The sequence below is a fragment of the Carcharodon carcharias genome, chromosome 13, assembly GCF_017639515.1.
Source record: "Carcharodon carcharias isolate sCarCar2 chromosome 13, sCarCar2.pri, whole genome shotgun sequence".
Taxonomy (NCBI): domain Eukaryota; kingdom Metazoa; phylum Chordata; class Chondrichthyes; order Lamniformes; family Lamnidae; genus Carcharodon; species Carcharodon carcharias.
In genome coordinates, this window is record NC_054479.1 from 131,329,120 (window position 1) to 131,346,933 (window position 17,814).

A 17,814-nucleotide genomic window follows, 5' to 3' on the forward strand; every position below is an offset into this window, starting at 1 on the left:
CCTCATTCTTTCACTCTTTTCCCGAAACCTGGCCTCACCACTACTGCCAAAGGAAAATGGCAGAGGGAGCCATTAGAAATGAGATATCCCTTGCTCCCTAAATTACCTCATCATCTCTTTGGTGTATTCTGCTCTGGGCTTTGACCCGACTCAATAAGAAGACATTTATCATGCGAATGGTGTTAGCTTGAAGTTCCACTTGTCTTCTCTCTTCAGGACTGTCCACAGCTGCTCGCTGCTGAGAAGGTTCTAGTGCCTGTTGGAGTAGTGAAGCCCATCACCCTGAAATCGAAAAATCTTCCACAGCCACAATCAGGTCAGCGAGGGTACGAGTGTATCCTGATAATCCACGGGGTGGAGCAGCGAGTTCCGGCTTTGCGATTCAACAGCTCCAGTGTCCAGTGTCAGAACACATCAGTAAGTAGTGCTTGTGGTAATTCCCATTGTTAAGCGCCAGTTGTAGCTCTGTGGCAATACACTCGCCTCTGAGTCAAAAGGTCCAAGCCCGAGTTCAGAGACCTCAGCACAAAGTCTTGGCCGATCTTAGTGGTATTAAGGGAATGCCATCTTTTGTGTGAAATCTTAAACAAAGGCCCCATCTGCCCTCCCAGCTGGGTGGATATAAAAGATCTGCAAACTTCCCTCACCATCGACAATTAACTGTAAATTGATTTAAGAATGTGCCATTGATAGTTAGTCTTTGTTTTCTTAAAGGGACAGGCCAGCTGAGCATTGCTGTATGCTGGCAGAAGATTAATGCATTGTATGTTTAATGGTGCAATGACCCCTCTGGTTATAAAGCAATGTGATCTCCTACGCACCATAGGAAATGCCAAGTGAGCTCTCACTGTTAAATATTGTTAAAAAGAGTTTTGAATTGCTTTGAAGTCTAATGTAAAAAGGATTATGCACAAGTCACCTAACCCAGTAACATTTTGACTTGATTCCTTTTTTGTTCCCATCTAAAAACAAGAACAGAAGTATTCTGAAAGCGAAAGGATTGTTTTGGAGCCCATTTGTTGTCTACAGAATATTCAAAAGGCTCAAATATCAAATGTAACAATGTACATTTTTGTTTTTAAATTCTGAACGGCCTGCTAATTACTGCAATTCCAGCTGCCTCTGATATACAGTACACTTAATACAACCTGATTTAAATGCACAATAGAGCTATTCAGGCACAACACAGATGCAGCATTGTACAACAGCACTGTATCACTTTACAAACAAATATTTCCATAGGTAACTCTTAAAGATGCACTGTATCTGAAAGAGAGGAGCCAGTTTTGTCAAAAAGGAATAAAAATACTTACATTTATATAGCGCCATATTTTGTCTCATAAGTTCTTCCCGCAGTTAGTTACTTGCAACACAGTGACTGTTGATGTGTAGGCAATGTTTGGCAACTGTTATGCATCAGGAACATCCATAAACAACATGTAGATGAATGAGCACAACCACATTAGCCAGGAATCCTGTTCTTCATTGAATAGCGTTTCCATAAGATGTAGGAGCAGAAGCAGGCCATTCAGCCCATTGAGTCTGCTCCACCATTCAATAAAACCATGGCTAATCTGATAATCCTCAGCTCCACTTTCCTGTCTTATTTCCATGATCCTTGTGTTGTAACTTGTGAGTCATACTTGCAACTTGTTCGGGATGATCGAGTTGCTACTTTAGATAGAGTAGTTTTGCAGACACTTCTTAGATGGAACACATTCTGTTTATTTACAAGGTACTCAGCAGATACACATGTGTTGCTACACCAAACACTATCTACATACTTCTGCTGCTCACTTGCAGACGACTGACATCCAACTAACCACTGGCTAACTACAGAGTTAGTCTGTGCTACTCCACTATTGGTTACACAGGATCATATGATCTTCCTTATAATATTCTTCTTAAAGGTATATTACACATTAGATAAAACCATAGTTACCACATCCCTCCCCCTTTACTCGGAAACATATTTTTACATTTACAATTACATTCTTTAAAAAATAGCAAATTATTTACACTGGTAAGTAATTTACAAATTCAGTCTTTCAGGGGTTTCCTTTGGCATGTAGAACGTCTCAGCTCTACCACTTCAGATGTTTTGTTAGGAACCTCATTGTCTTGAGTTGCCTGAACATCAGGTTCCTTGGCAGGCACCTGCAACTCTGTTTCCTCAACTCTTTTAGATACACCAGGCGCTTCAGACACATCTGTACTAGGTTGAGTTCTCTCAACAGGAAACATTGACTCGGTCGTGAACACTCGTGGAATCATTTCTTGATGATTTGTCTCTCTCTTCCTCAAATGATCCACATGTCTCCATATGACCCAGCCTTCCACCTCCATATGGTAAGATAGAGGTCCATTCACTGCACTTATTTCACCTGTTAACTACTTTGGTCCTTCTCCAAAGTTCTTCACATATACCGTCTCTCCCACAGTAAATTTCCTTTCATGACTATGTCAGCTGTGACCAGTTTTCAAACTTCCTTGATTCCTTTCCGCTTTCTCCCCCTAAGTTCGGCATTATTAAGCTCAATCTCATCCTGAGACAGTGTTTTATTAATATTACCGCAGGTGTGACACCTGTTGTTGTTTGAGGGGTGCTCCTTTAATGAAAAAGAAAGCGTGCTATCTTGGTTGCTAAGGAATCTCCAGTTAATTTTTTCATGCCAGACTCGAACGTTTGAACTGCTCTTCAGTCAGTCCATTTGAGGAAGGGTGGTATGATGAAGTTTTCACACGATTGATATCGTTGAGGCTGATAAACCATTGAAACTCAGCACTCATCAATGCCGTGTCATTTAAAGTGGATACAACCACTTCTGATAGACCATTAACTGCAAAACTTTGACATAGCTTCTCAATTGTAGCAGAAGATGTTGGTTACTTCACCTCATTTATGTCCATCCATTTTGAGTGAGCATCTACAATGAGCCAGACATTGTTCCCATGAAAGGTCCCTCATAGCCAATGTATAATCATACCCATAGTCTTCCTGGCCACTCCCAAGGGTGTAATGGAGCTGTTGAAAATAGCTTTTGCAATTGCTGACACTGCACACAATTCTTCACTATGCTCTCTATTTCTCCATCCATTCCAGACCACCATAGATAGCTGCATGCTATAGTCTTCATATGGGATATTCCTGGATGTGCACTATGTCGTTTAATTAACAATGGCTTTCTTCCCTTTGGAAGAACTATCACTCATGCTCCCCATTACATAATACCATGCTGGCTGGTTATTTCATGTCTTCTGTTAAAGTATGGTTTCATTTTGTCAGATACAGGTTCTTGTGACCAACCAAGGAGCATTTGTTCTTGTAATTTAGATAGGACTGGGTGCCTATTTGTCCAGCACATACCGGTGATGAATCTAAGAAATTTAACAATGATATGAGTTCTTGTGGAACTGGGACATCTTCATAATTTTCTTGTAAAGGCAAACGACTCAGTGCAATGGCGTTTGCTATCTGATTTCCAAGCCTATGTATAAAATCATACTTGTATGCTGCCAGAATCAGGGCCATATTTGTGTTTCTGTGTCTTCCTTCGAGGGGCCTTCTTCTTCTTAACACTGACTTTAATCCTGGCCTTTTTGGTGACTTCCATATTCCATCTACCCTCAGATACATGCGCGACTTCAATGGTTGAGTCTCCCAGGATTTCAACATCTGTCTGCTTCTTAGAAAATTCTGTGACTTTTACCTTCAAAGCCTCTTTGGCTTCATGTAGCTGATTCTTCAGCTCTTCCATCTCTTTTTTGTATTCGTTTGCTGCCTCCTGGAAAATTGAGCTTTGTTGTGTCTTCTCTGCCAACTCGGACTTCAGTTTATTCAGAGACGTGCCGAATTCTTTCTGTTTCTCTTCATACTTTTCCAGAGGTACAAACTTTGACCTGAGGGAATCTTGTTTTGTGTGAAGGTCTTTCAGCAGGTTTTCTTTCTCCTTTCAGAGGTTGCTCACCTCGTCTCGTCTGCATGGTCTCTTCGACTTCCTTTTGCTGTTCTACCATGTTCTGACGTAAAATAGCCTGTTTCTCATCAGCTTATTGGGTCCTTACACACTCTTTTTCCAAAACAGGAATGTTTTCAGCTTCCTTTTGGAATCTCTGTGCCAAATCAAGGTTGATTTCCCTCAGACAGTTTCGCCCTAGGAAGTTTGGTTCTCTGCCTCTCAATACCAACACTGGTAGTTTTACCAGTTGGCTCCTGTAATGGACAGTAACTCTACTTATGCCTTTGACTTGGATGTCTTCACTGTGTAGGTTTTAGTTTGTCACCAATTTTTTTCCAAATTTAATTTATGTTCACCATAATTCAGGTATTTGAAGGTGTGTCCACCAGTTACTGCAGTGGTAGCTCCTGTGTCCGCTTCTATCTGAATAGGTCTGCCAGACACTTTTACTGTTACGTAAATTGGTCCTATTTTCCCCACCTTCAAATTAAATAATGAATAAATATCTGAATTTGTTGCTTCAGGCTCTTCTACACTGTAAATCTCACGGGGTTTTCTCTTGCTGGAAAGTCTGCTTGATCCTTTCCTTGCTCTGTCTCTTTATGTGTCCGTTTCGATGACAATAAAAACATTTGATTTTTTTAGACGACCAATTGTTACTAGTCTGCTTATTTCCACCTCTGTTGGCATTATTCCTTATTTTTGCTGCTGAGTCAATTCATTTTATTTTTCTGCTAGCAGTGGCTGAATCCTGCTCCTCGGCAGGGTCTTGCATTTTCACGCTCTTTTTGGCTGGGGCTTCTACCCACCCACTGAGGAGGACGGCATCATTTTGCGCTCCCTGTGTGGCTTTTGAATCCTTTACTGTGCTTCCCATGGCCAGTGCTACCTCTAGCGCCTTCTTAAGATCCAAATTTGTTTTGGACAGCAATCTCTGCTGAATAGTATCCTCATTCACACTGCACACTAAACGATCGCTGAGCCTATCGTTTAAAGATGTCCCAAACTCGCACTGTTCTGGTAACTGTTTCAAACTCGCCACATAACAAGCAACTGTCTCCCCCGGGGCTCTGTTCCTTGAATTAAATTTGAAATGTTGCATCATCACTGAGGGCTTTTGCTGGTAAATGACCCTTCACGAGGTCCGCCAGTTCTTCAAACTTTTTCAAATCTGGGGCACTGAGTGCCATCAAACTTCGAATTAAGCTGAAGGCTTTATTCCCACACGTAGATAAGAGGATTGCCCGCCTCTTCTCTTCCCCGGTAATGTCGTTCGCTTGGAACTTCAATATAGTGAGACCAATTGTCCGTGGCTGGATCGAAAGGATCAATTCTTACGAATTGTGGCATTCTGTGAGGGGTTTACTTTGGCGATTTGGAAATTCTACTTACAGTTGCTCTGCGAGGTACAACCTGATTTCGCTTCTTTTGATTTCCTCCGTGATTTTACCCTCGACGCTAGTTCGTTGTATCTTTCTTCTTTCCTCTCTCCTTCCTTGTTTCGCATTGTCACTAGTTTGTTGTGTCCAAGCCGCAAGTTTGTTGGATCTCCGCTGTATCCTCGTCGCCATTTTGTTGTGACTTGTGAATCATACTTGCACGCTTGTTCGGGATGACCGATTTGGTACTTTAGATAGAATAGTTCTGCAGACACTTCTTAGGTGGAACACATTCTGTTTATTTACAAGGTACTCAGCAGCTACACGTGTGTGTTTCTACACCAAACTCTATCTACATACTTCTGCTGCTCACTTGCAGACTACTGGCTTCCAACTAACTATTAACTAACTACAGAGTTAGCCTGCGCTACTCCACTATTGGTTACACAAGATCACATGATCTTCCTTTAGAGCATTGATCTACACATTAGATAAAACCATAGCTTCCACACCTTGATCCCTTACTGATTAAAATCTGTCTGTCTCAGCCTTGAATATACTTAACAACCCACCCTCTACAGCCTTCTGCAGTAAAGAATTCCACCGATTCACCACCCCCTAAGAAAAGAAACTCCTCCTTATCTCTGTCTTAAATGGGCGACTCCATTGTCTGAGATTATGGCCTCTGGTCCTAGACTTTCCCACAGGAGGAAACAACCTGTCCAGCCCCTTTAGAATCTTATATGTTTCAATAAGGTTGCCCCTCATTCTTCTAAAGTTCAATAACTACAAGCCAATTCTACTCAAGCTCTCCTCATAAGAAAATCCTCTATCAACCTAGTGAACCTTCTCTGGGATGCCTCCAATACCAGTATATTTTTCCTTAGATACTGGGACCAAAACGGTTACCCACACTGAGTATCATCACCTGAATAGCTGCCCTGCAATGCTGCCATAACCTTTTGCTTTGTAAGCCTACGTATCCCCTTTCCAGAACCCTGCTACCCCCAACACCCACCCCGCCTATTTAGTTTAAAGCCCCCTCTACTGCCCTAGTTATTCGATTCGCCAGGACACTAGTCCCAGCACAGTTCAGGTGAAGCCCATCCCACTGGAACAGCTCCCTTCTACCCCAGCCACTGTCCCATGAACTAAAACCCGTTCCTTCCACACCAATCTCTTAGCCACACAGTTGACTCCTTGACTTTAATTACTCCATGCCATTTTGCCTGTGACTGAGGTAGTAATCCCGAGATTATTACTTTGGAGGTTCTGCTTTTTAATTTAGCTCCTAACTGTTCAAATTATTTCAGCAGAACCTCCTTTCTAGTCTGATCAATGGTGTTGGTACCAAAGTGGACAACAACAACTGGATCCCTCCCCTCCCACTCCAACTTCCTCTCCAGCCCTGAGGAGATGTCCTTAACCCTCGCACCAGGCAGACAATACAGCCTTTGGGACTCTTGCTCACGGCTGCAGAGAACAGTATCTGTCTCCCTAATTATACTGTCCCCTACCACTACTACGTTCCTATTTCCTCCCCCTACTTGAAAGGCTCCCTGTACCATGGTGCGGTGGTCAGTTCACTTACCCTCTCTGCAGTCCCCGCACTTGTCAAAATAGCTTATAAGAACCTTGTAACTGTTGGACAATTGCAGAGGCTCCTTGAATGCTTTCCCCTGGATCCCTATACCTGCTTCACTTGCAGCCACACACTCCCTGCCCCTGATCACAGACCACTTAAATTACCTTATCTAAGGGGTGTGATCGCCTCCAGGAGCAGAGTGTCCAGATAACTTTCCCCCTCCCTGATGTGGCACAATGTCTGCAGCTCGGACTCCAGCTCCTCAACTCAGATTTGAAGTACAGATGTGCTCACTCTGGATCACCTTGATGTCCAGCATTTCCCACAAGCTGCAGCAGCAACACATCACCCATCCTGCCATCACTATCATAGTTAATTTAATTTATTAATTAATTACTCTAGTATCTATGCTCTTTACACTCTATTGTAATTAATTTTTTAATCCAGTATCAATATTATACTTAACAAGCTATTTTTAAGAAAAAAGAGAGAAAAAAAGAGACCTAAACACAAACTAAAGACCTTACTTCTACTTTTGCTTTAAAGACTAGAAATACTCACCAAGCAGCTGCTTTCCCTGCACTTGCGTCACGTTGTGGTTTGTGACATCACTCCGCCGCTAGCCTCACTGCAGGGAGGCCTCTCGGTCCACGCCTTTTACCCTCTCCCGCTCACCTCTCAAATAGAATAAACCTTAATCACTTACCAGATACTCACCAAGTTGTGGGACCTTTTCTGTCCAGCTGAGCAGGCAAAGCGACCTCAGCTTAACATCTCACCCTGAGAATGGAGTCTTTAACAGTCCAGCACTCTTAGCACGTAGTCCAGGCTGAAAATGCTATGCACCGGGACCCACAGCCTTCTGACTTGATGGCATAAGTGCTCCCAACCGGCCGACCTAACATCTGAGAACAATAAACATGACGTTTCTGTGTGAAGTTTGATAGTGCATCAGTGGTAGACAGAGCAACTTTTTTGAACAAGTGGAAACAGGTCATCATCCATTTTTCAAATGAAGAGAATACCTGTTTCGAATATTGTGGAGTTCTTAGGGCAGAAACAGTTATATATTCAACCAGAAACATTTAGAATTGGAACTGCATGAGCTGATAAACATGGATCCTTTGCTATCTCTTCTTAGCAAGCTTACTCTGCTGATACATGTGTATACGGTAGCGTCAACTGGAAAAACACAATAAAGTTTTCAATGCCCTACAAACATTGTTGGCCAGTAGGTTGTTCACATGTGACCAATTGAAAATCCAGATGTGGAAATATTCCTGAATGGAATATTTCTGTCTCTAACTTGGATAGATAAGGGGAGAGGAGGTTTGGCAGAGTATTAGGCACAATCAATGAGAAAGGCCTTTAGGTGGCTTTTTAGAAGTGGGGAGGGAGATCACATGGTTGAAATGCTAAGACAGAGAGTTTCAAAGGTTGGGGGCAAGATGACAGGAAGAGTGACCATCAATGATAGAGTGAAGTAGGCTGTCATGGGGAGCAGAAGAGGAGGCACATAGGGGCATGCAGCTGGAGGAGATTGCAGAGATTGGGGCAGTTAAGGCCAGAGAAAATTTGTAAGTGAGCTTCAGGATCTTAAAGTCAATTTTCTGGGACATGGGGAGCCAGTGGGAGCTTGAGTGAGCGGTTGGCCTTAATGTGGGTGAGAACATGGGCAAGTGCATTCTGTATGATTTGTGACCTCTGGAGGGCTGAGGTTAGGAGGCTGGAAAGTCCATCCTGTGATGATAAGCTTGTGGCAGCAGAAGAGATGTAGATTTGATTGATGTGAAAGGAAGGTTGGTTAATTTCTGCGTCAGTCTCTTTCTTACAGTTTATGAGGATATAAGCAAGCATTGAAGATAAAGAAGTTGGCCAATCAATCCCACACTTCCACAGGGCATATTTCACCATTTAATTGTGAGTTAAAATTGTCCTAGAAAATTTCAATTTCTAAAGGAAACAATGGAAGGTTCCAGATTCCACAGAACATCACATTGCCATCATTGAGGCCTGGTTTGCTGTCCTCCACAGCATGTTAAACACCCAGCACAGGGACTTATACGTCCCCCAAGGAGTATTCAATTATCTCAGTCTGCACCTACCACTCGTAAAACCACCCATCTTGTTCCCAATCAGTTATTTACCCAACCCATTTTGTTAGTCTCCTCTGAAATCAGTAGGAGTGATGTCTCAAAATAATTTCTAGCAATATTTTATTGTCAGTTTTGTTGGTGCAAAGTTAGCAATTCTAGTCATTCACGGAATGCTTAATCTCCTTTAAGCCGCCAGTATGTGAGGCTCGAGAGGGTTGACTGTGCTTGCCTGGAGCAGTTCTTCAGTACTACATGCGTGTCAGTTGTAATGCTCGCAAAGGCATTGATCTCCATTGATTCGGAGAGGAACTGTTCACAGTCAAAAGCTGTGTCAGGAATCTGTCCATCACCTTTCAAACTCTGAGCAAAGGTCACAACAGGAAGTTAAATTCAAAGGCTGTTTTTCATTTATGAGGTGTTCTCCTTGTGCTAAGCCTTTCTGTTGCCATTGGCTGAACTGTGACAGAAAGCAGTAGTTGGAGTAGCTGGCTGCGGAGCTTACTCCGTCGGTGGTCACAGGCCATAATCTCAGCACTAGGCCGAGACTGTCATGGCAGCCTGTGTGCCATTAGGTAACTATGGTCCAGTGATGTGAGGTGGGAGTGCTCAGGATACTCAGTGCAGGCCTGTATTCAAGTTACTACCTCAAGCTGTTGTGTTGAGCTTTCAAATTATTTACCTGGTTTTTGTTTGTATAAAAGCTATAAAAATGTCCCATGGGTTATGACCGCAATCTGAGTTACATAGCGAGGGGGAGGTAGCAAGTCCAGGTGGACTTGGTGGCAAGCCTAGGGCCTAGACAGCTGAAGGCTCAGCTGCTAATGGTGGTGTTAATGAAGTGGTGGATACACAAGAGACCAGAATTGGAGGAACTCAAAAGTTGGCTGGAGGAGGTTAAAGAGATAGAGAGGAATGGTGAGGGCAAAGCCATGGAGTAATTTGAACATGACGATCAGAATTTTAAAATTGAGATGTTGCGCAAAGAATTAGTAAATTTTTTGGAACCAAAGAGTATCTTTTTCCCCCATTTGCAGTTTTTTTCACCTGCAGCCACCCAACACCACAACCCCCCGCCCCCACCCACCACATCAAGTGTAGATGGTTCCACAGGTACCACTTGTCTTCTGAAAGCTGCTGGTTTTGTGGGCTGTGAGTCGGGGTGGGGGTGGGTGGGCGGTGTGGTGGGGGTGTGGGTGTGGGTGTTAGGAGTACTTCCTTATGACAACATTGACCAGTAGAATAAAGTGGAGAGACCTCAAGGCTGGGGCTGGCCCCATCTCCCCTGATGTCTGTATGTGAATGCTGTCCAGTGTGGAGTCACGGGATATTGGTCTGGAGCACAGCCATGGCTGACTTTCCACCCCATGGCCCAAGCACATGGGCCCTGTCTCCTCTTCAGACCGCAGGCTGGGATCAGCTTTAGGACAGTCCACAGACTGGAGCTGACTGGCTCTGTTCCACATCCCCTGGCTCATTTACTCAGTAAAGCATGGTGGATGGCCAACTGATGTCACGCTGTGCCATGCCTGACCTGACATTTGCTTGGTGCAGGCAGCGCAAAGCTCAGCACTTTGGCTGTTTCATCTCGAGCATACCACACCCTTGGTACCACAACAAGCTGTAGACTCCACACATTAACGTCGGCAGCACTGAGGAGAGACATGAAATTCACAGCCTGATACAGCCCAGAAGGAGGTCATGCAACCTTTGTGCCTGTGATGTCAATTAGTCTCCCTCCCTGGCTCTTTCTCCATAGCCCTGCAAATCTTTCCCTTTCAACTATGTATCCAATTCCCATTTTGAATATTAATATTGGATCTGCTTCCACTGCCCTTTTAAGCAGTGCGTTCCTGATCGTAGCAACTCGCTGCATAAAAAAACAATTCTCCCCATCTCCCCTTTGGCTTTTTATGACAAATTATTTGAAATCTGTGATCTCTGATTAATGACGCTCCTGCTAGTGGAAACAATTTCTCCATATGTACTGTGGGAGTGGAATTAATTGGATTGATTTTTGAAAGACCTGGTGGGTTGAATGGCCTCCTTCTGTACTGCATTATTCTACAATTCTATAATACTCCATCAAAATGCCTCACAAGTTTGAACACTCTACTAAATATCCCCTTAACGCTCTCTGCTCTAAGGACAACAATTTATGCTTCTCGAAATATTTTCCACATAATTTAAGTCCTTCGTTCCCTGTACAGTTCGAGTAAGTTGCCTTTGCAACCACTCCAAGGCCTTGACACCTTCCTGCTCCAGTGTATTGGATTAACTTCGCGACGAGGAACAAAGGTGGTATTCTGAGCCACCCCAGTGGTGGACAGTTTATGAAACACCGTATGTTTCAATAGGTTGCTATATGTTGCCTGTAACATTCTCGTTTCAGTACTCCTACGAGGGGACAACAATCAACAATCTTCCGGTGGACCTCTCTGTGGTCTGGAATGGGGACTTCAGCATTGACAACCCAGCGCACAACCAAGGTGAGCCAACAGCAGTGCCGACAGTGTTCCCTGACCAGCGCTAAGCCCAGATTCCAGACAGTTTAACCACTGGGGAGGGGGCAAGAGGGCCCAGCATCGTAACAGCCCAGACTGGGTCCAGTCTCCCTGAAGCATACGGGAGTACGATTCTGCAAGGTACCAGCCCAGCTTCCTTCACTCCATCCCCTACCAATTGGACATTCTATTTCAGCCCTAGGATTACCAACTCTGATTGAGGTTTTCTCACATGACCTTCTGCCCCACCCAGTCAAACGCCCTCCTGCCCCATCCACCTCCAATATTTTTCAAATCGTAAATAAGTATGCTCAAAGAAGATGGAAAGAAAATGCATCCTTATTTCTCTAATGCCCTGTTCATTTTCCTTCCGGTTGTTTTCTCCAGCAGGCTAATCTTTAATGCTCGGATGCTTCAGACCAATCCCAGAGGGCTGACAACCCAAGGAATGTGCAGGCACCACAGCCAATCCTGATCCAGCCTTTTCCTGAATTGGAGGGGCGGGGGGGGGCAAGGTGGGATACGGGTTGTAGAAGAGCCAGCTGACAATGCCTCGGCTAACTGGCCATTCCTCATGTGAGCCTCAGCACTGAGTGGCTATTCAACCATGGGATCATCAGAGCTGAGCTTGACCATGCTCTTGCCCATAGTTTGTCTAGATTGCCCAACAGGAGATACTGAATCATGATGAGGAGCGGGAGTTGTGTTTTTTTTTCTCTCCCTTCTCCTGGCTTCATTCACTTGTAGTCTGCCTACGACCCCACAAGTTTCAATCCCTTTCCGCATTCCTGTCTCTTCTGCCCCATCCCCGTTGAGATCAATTAACACAGCACAGCTTGAAACTGGGGACCTCCCTGTGCTCTCTCTGGCTTAGTATGTCGCCTGGGTGGGGGAAATGTATCCACTGAGACACGGAAGGAGTGCTGAGTTAATATTGCCAGAATAGGGCACACTAAGTGTGCATAGGGTATGCCAAATGGGCATGGTTTTGGACTGTGTATTTGAAACTATCCTGACTTATTACATGCTGGTAGAGAGAGAAGATTTTTCTCGTCGCTTCTTTCTGGATTGGACTGGGATCCAGATTCCAGGTGAAGGACAGGGCAGAGCATTAATCTCCACCTCAGTGTCCAGTTTCTCCTAAATCAGTCAACAATATCAGTTTATCAGTGACATCTTTGAGGACTGTGTGCAGTTTTGGTCCCCTTATCTTAAGAAGGATATTATTGCCATAGAGGGAGTGCAATGAAGGTTCACCAGACTTGTTTCCAGAATGGCGGGACTGTCCTATGAAGAGAGATTGGGGGAGCTGGGCCTGGATACTCTAGAATTTCGAAAATTGAGACGTCATCTCATTGAAGCCTACAGAATACTTAAAGGGATAGACAGGGTCGTTGCAGGTAAGATGGCTCCCCTGGTTGAGGAGTCTAGGGCCAGGGGACACAGTCCCAAAATAAGGGGGAAGGGGGAATAGGACTGAGATGAGGGGAATTTTTTTACTCAGAGGGTTGTGAATCTTTGGAATTCTCTCCCTCAGAGGGCTGTGGAAGGTCAGTCATTGAGTATGTTAAAAGTAGAGGTTGACAGATTCCTAAATACCAATGATATGAAGGGATAACGAGGACAGTATGGGGAAAAAAGCATTGAAGTCGATGATCAGCCACGATCATATTGAATGGTGGAGTAGGCTTGACAAGCTGAATGGCCTTCTCCTGTTCCTATGTTCCTAACAACGACTGAAATCAGTGAATTCTACTTGAAATGAGTTGCAATTCAGTCTCGTCTTGTTTTTCCTCCTGAGTTCATTGCTTCTCTCTTTTGTCTTCCCTGTCCATTCTGCTCCTCTGGCAGTTCACCTGTACAAGTGCGGCGTGATGCGGGAGAGCTGCGGCCTGTGTCTGAAGGCAGACCCTGACTTCGAATGTGGCTGGTGCAGGGGTGATGGGCGGTGCACGCTCAGGCAGGACTGTCCCGCCTCAGGCGAGCAGTGGCTGGAGCCATCAGGAACAAACAGGAAATGTACCAACCCTCGAATCACTGAGGTAACTACATGTGTGGCGGGGGAAGGGTTGGCCAGGGAAGGTGTGATGGGCTGGGGGGCGGTGGAGAGTGCGATTGTCAGACACACAGCTTTCTATTCCCCGTTTAATGAGTGAGTTAACAAGCTCTGGAAGGATTCAGGGCAGGCATGAATCCCCTAAGGAAAGCCTGCAGGCCCAGAAGATTGACATGTTGTCATGACTTATTGACATCACTGTTCACTCCTTTCAGTTAAAATATTAATCTGAGGCCCTGCCTGGGTGTTTCAGTGAATGTAAAAGATCCCATAGCACTAATCAAAACTCTGCTTGCCTTCTAACTCACACCAAGTCCCGTTTACACGTGACCCTCTGTTGCTCACTGACCTATATTAGCCCCCTGATCCAGTCATATCTCAGCTTTAAAACTCTCATCTGTGTTTTCACATTCCTCCAAGGCCTCACCCCACCCCCTACCCCCCTCCCCATCTCTGTAATCCCCTCCAGTCTTACAACCCTCTGAGATACCTACACTCCTCCAATTCTGGTCTCGTGTGCCAATTCCCAGTTTTGATCACTCCACCACTGGTGACCGTATCTTTGGCTGCCTCAGTCTCAGGCTCTGTGATTACTGCCTTAAATGTCTTTGCCTCTCTATCTCTCCCTCCTCCTCTAAGGCACTCCCTTTGGTCACGTATCCTATCATATCTCCTTATCTGACTTGGTGTCAAATTTTGCTCGATCACACTCCTGTGAAGTGCCTCGGGGCAGTTTACTGCATTAAAAGTGCCATATAAAGACAAACGGTTGTTATTCAGGCTGGCTCAATCCCTTTTTTCAAGTGAAAAAGAGGCTTGAAGGTGACATGATTCAAGAGAGAATCAGCCTAATTAATCTTTCCTCGTGACTTAGGACGGAATCGTCCCAGATTTGCGTAAAGTGTGGTAGCGGGTGGGAGAAAGGACATTTTACCTATTGGCCACAAAGCCGGGTCTTCATTGCTGTATCATCCCGTTCCCGGCGCGTCCCACCTAATTAATAATGCATTCAGAGGAAACAGTCCGGATGACTGGTGGGGCAGCCTCTGATTCGCCCACCCTACCATCACCTCAGGTCTTCAGTGATCCAGGCACCATATTTCAAGGGTGCCTCTGCACAGAGCTAGCATTCTCTAAGGGATTGGAAACTGCTGCAAAGTTATAGCTGCCAAAGGGAGGAAACGTGCCGCCCCTAAATTTAGCAGCACCTCCCTCGGGCACCTACCGGACTCAGTGGAGGCCCACTGTGAAGTCCCCTACCCTCAGCTCTGGGCGAAGACCAGCAAGCAAGGTCAACAAATCCAACACGGGAGGCGTTGGCAGCGGTGGTCACTGTCAACTCCCTGCAAAATGGGACAGCCACCCAGTGCCGAAAGAGGATGAATGATCTCCTCTGTTCTGTCAGGGTAAGTCACTCTTCTCATCACCCTGAACCCACACATTCACAAACCCGTCATGCATCCACAGGGATCTCTCTCATTGTCAGTTCAATGGACATCACTGTTCACTCCCTCTCTCACACACACCTTCATCTGATCTGCAGATCGTGTCCTCATCCTGTCCATAGCGCCACTCACCGCCCACACAAGCCAGCCAACTTTCTCATCTGGCCTGGCAGGTGTCCTGCTTATTCTCTCCATCTGCCTTCATGCAGGACAAGCTGGCACATAACAAAAGAGAGAGGTCACAGACTGGTAGAGGGATGCCTGACATCAAGGTCCTCACAGACTCTGAAAGTAGAGCCATCCAGCTGGCCAGCGATGATCTGGACCATTCCTGTGCTGACGGTGAGGTCGACTCTGCTCAACCAAGTGATGATCCAGCTGTGCATCATCCATTAGCCAAACATGCTGTGAGTGATCTCCCCTGTTCCGCAGTCCCCTGCCACGCACTGACTATCTCTCTTTGCAGGCACATCTGGGAAGCAGCCGAGGGGATCCATGACCCGGGTCCAGGACTCAAGCCCTGAAGAAACCTTGGAAGAAGAACCTGATGACACCACCATTGAAGACCTGTCACAGTGCTCACCCACGCCCTCCACCAGCACAGAGACACACACCTCGGTGGGACTTGGTTCTAGAGTAGGTTCAGGGTCACAATCTGGTGAGCACATCACACTGTCTGACCCACAGCAGGCGGAGGCAGGGACTTCCCAGATTTCTGGCCCTCAGAGGACAGCTGGAGGCCAGAAATCTGCTGAGTCCAAGTCAGATGAGGAGCCTCTGGACTCAGTCATACCTCAGTTGCTGGAGCTGCAAAGGCAAACTCGGGAACATCAGGAAAGGATGTCCGCTGCACTCCTCAGATTGTAAGGCACGATGGAGGAGTCTGTCCGCCCTCGGTCTGAGGTGATAGCCCCAGCATTGCAATGCACCGGGGTCAACCCTTCAGGACGGCGACTGCCATGGAGACCTTGGTCCAGGACATTGGTTCTGTACTGCTGCAAGAGCTGAACTCCATTGCTGATGCCATATTTGGCCTTCAACAGTGTCAACGTGAGAGGGGTGCAGGGCAGCTTGATCTCACTCCAGCTTCCCCTTCTCCTCAAGGAGTCAGTCAGGGGCCCTTGGGCACCCTTAGGGAGGGCGATCAGCAGGCGCACACTCTGGGGCCATTCACCAGGTGACTCTGGAGTGTCCGGCCATCCGAACCCCCTCTTCCTGTGACCCCAGTAGCTCCAGAAACACAGGCCGAGGAGGGTGCCACTCCCACACAGCAGGACCCCGAAAGCAGGCCAGGGCCCTCCAGGTCTCAGCCCTCCAGAGCCTACCAAGGTCATCACAGTCAGGGCGTAGCAGTCAGCAGGCTGCCTCCACCTCCACTGTAGATGTTTGGGGAGCACCAAGGCATGGCAGCAGGGTTAAGAAGGTTGAGAAGATGTAGTTGCACAGCCTGGGCATGGGTGTTAATCACTTGTACATAATGTTCACTATTGTAAATAAATTCCCAAGAATGTCTCTCTTCCTATGGCTCCTTGTTATAATGAGCAGTGTTTGTGTCACTCAGATGTGAACCCTTGGTTTCTGCACAAGATAAAGGCAGGTGTCTCAGTCCAGGGCCTCTTCCCTGTGCAGTGTGTAACCTTCAGACCAAAGTGATGGTCCAGCTTCACACTCACTGGACACATTAGTGATGCCTGAACCTCAATGGTGCTTGTCATTGCTGCCAGAATGTAGTGGGCAGACGTCACAGAGTTCCGTCATTCTCTCTTTGCTCTCAGCACCTTTGAGGAGGGGCTGGTCCCACATCTCTTCAGCATCTGTGTCTGGTGATGCTGTGGCCCTGAAGGGGGTCAGGTACTGAAGGCTGACAAAGGATCAGGTGTATTTAAAGTTTCACTGCTGTGTCTCCATGATATGACCCTGATCACAGAGCACAAGTAAGCGGCCCTCAGTCAGACACAAGTCAGACGTTCTCAGAGCTAATGTGAAGATCTATGGAGTGTCCTCACTGCATCTTGTCATCATCCCCCTGGAATCTAGTGACTATTGGGGCCTCCGCTATGTCTTCATGACATGAGCCTGAGCACTGAGGGTATGTGAGCTGCCATCAGCCACACAAGAGTCCAATGTTCACAGATGCAAAGTGAGGATGTCAGGACTGTCCCCACTGCATCTCATCATCGTCCTCCACAAATCTTGCTGCTATGAGGCTCTGCCTTGTCTGGCCAGTGCGAAGGCCTCATTTGCTGGCTTCCTCGCCTTTGAGAACCTCATCATCATCATCCCCTTCAACAACCTCCTCTTTGGAGGATATGTGCAGCTCCTCCATCTCCTCCTCCCATTATAGCGGCAGATTGTGGAGCACGTAGCAACTGATGATGATGCGCGACAAGTTCTGGGGACTGTATAGCAGGCTTGACCGGACCTGTCGAGGCATCGGAACCTCATTTTCAAAATGCCGATGGTTTGTTCCAACAAAGTCCGGGTTATGGGATGAGCTTCGTTGTACCATCGCTCTGCTGCAGTCTGAGGCTGCTGCACGGGGGTCATCAGCCATGTCCTCTGTGGGTAGCCCTTGACCCCGAGGAGCCAACCCCGCAGCCTCCCTGGACCCTGGAAGATGTCAGGGATCTGAGACCTGCCGAGGATGGAGGAGTTGTGGACGCTCTGTGGGAATCATGCGCAGACCTGTAGGATGCATTTGTGGTGGTCGCACACCAGCTGAACATTCAGCGAGTGGAAGCCCTTGCGGTTGACGTAGTTGACTGCTTGTTGCCACAGAGATCTAAATGCCAT

At 46.3% G+C, this 17,814-nt stretch overlaps 1 protein-coding gene across 3 annotated transcripts in view; it reads left to right on the forward strand.

Moving 5' to 3' along the window:
• The window catches only part of plxna4 (plexin A4), a 701,383-nt gene that overhangs the window by 553,343 nt on the left and 130,226 nt on the right, over positions 1-17,814 (forward strand). For all 3 annotated transcript variants that reach the window (XM_041202720.1, XM_041202719.1, XM_041202718.1), the window contains exons 10-12: positions 217-417; positions 11,409-11,505; positions 13,372-13,562. In XM_041202720.1, coding sequence (XP_041058654.1) covers positions 217-417; positions 11,409-11,505; positions 13,372-13,562 — 489 coding nt within the window. The remainder of the gene's footprint in view (positions 1-216; positions 418-11,408; positions 11,506-13,371; positions 13,563-17,814) is intronic.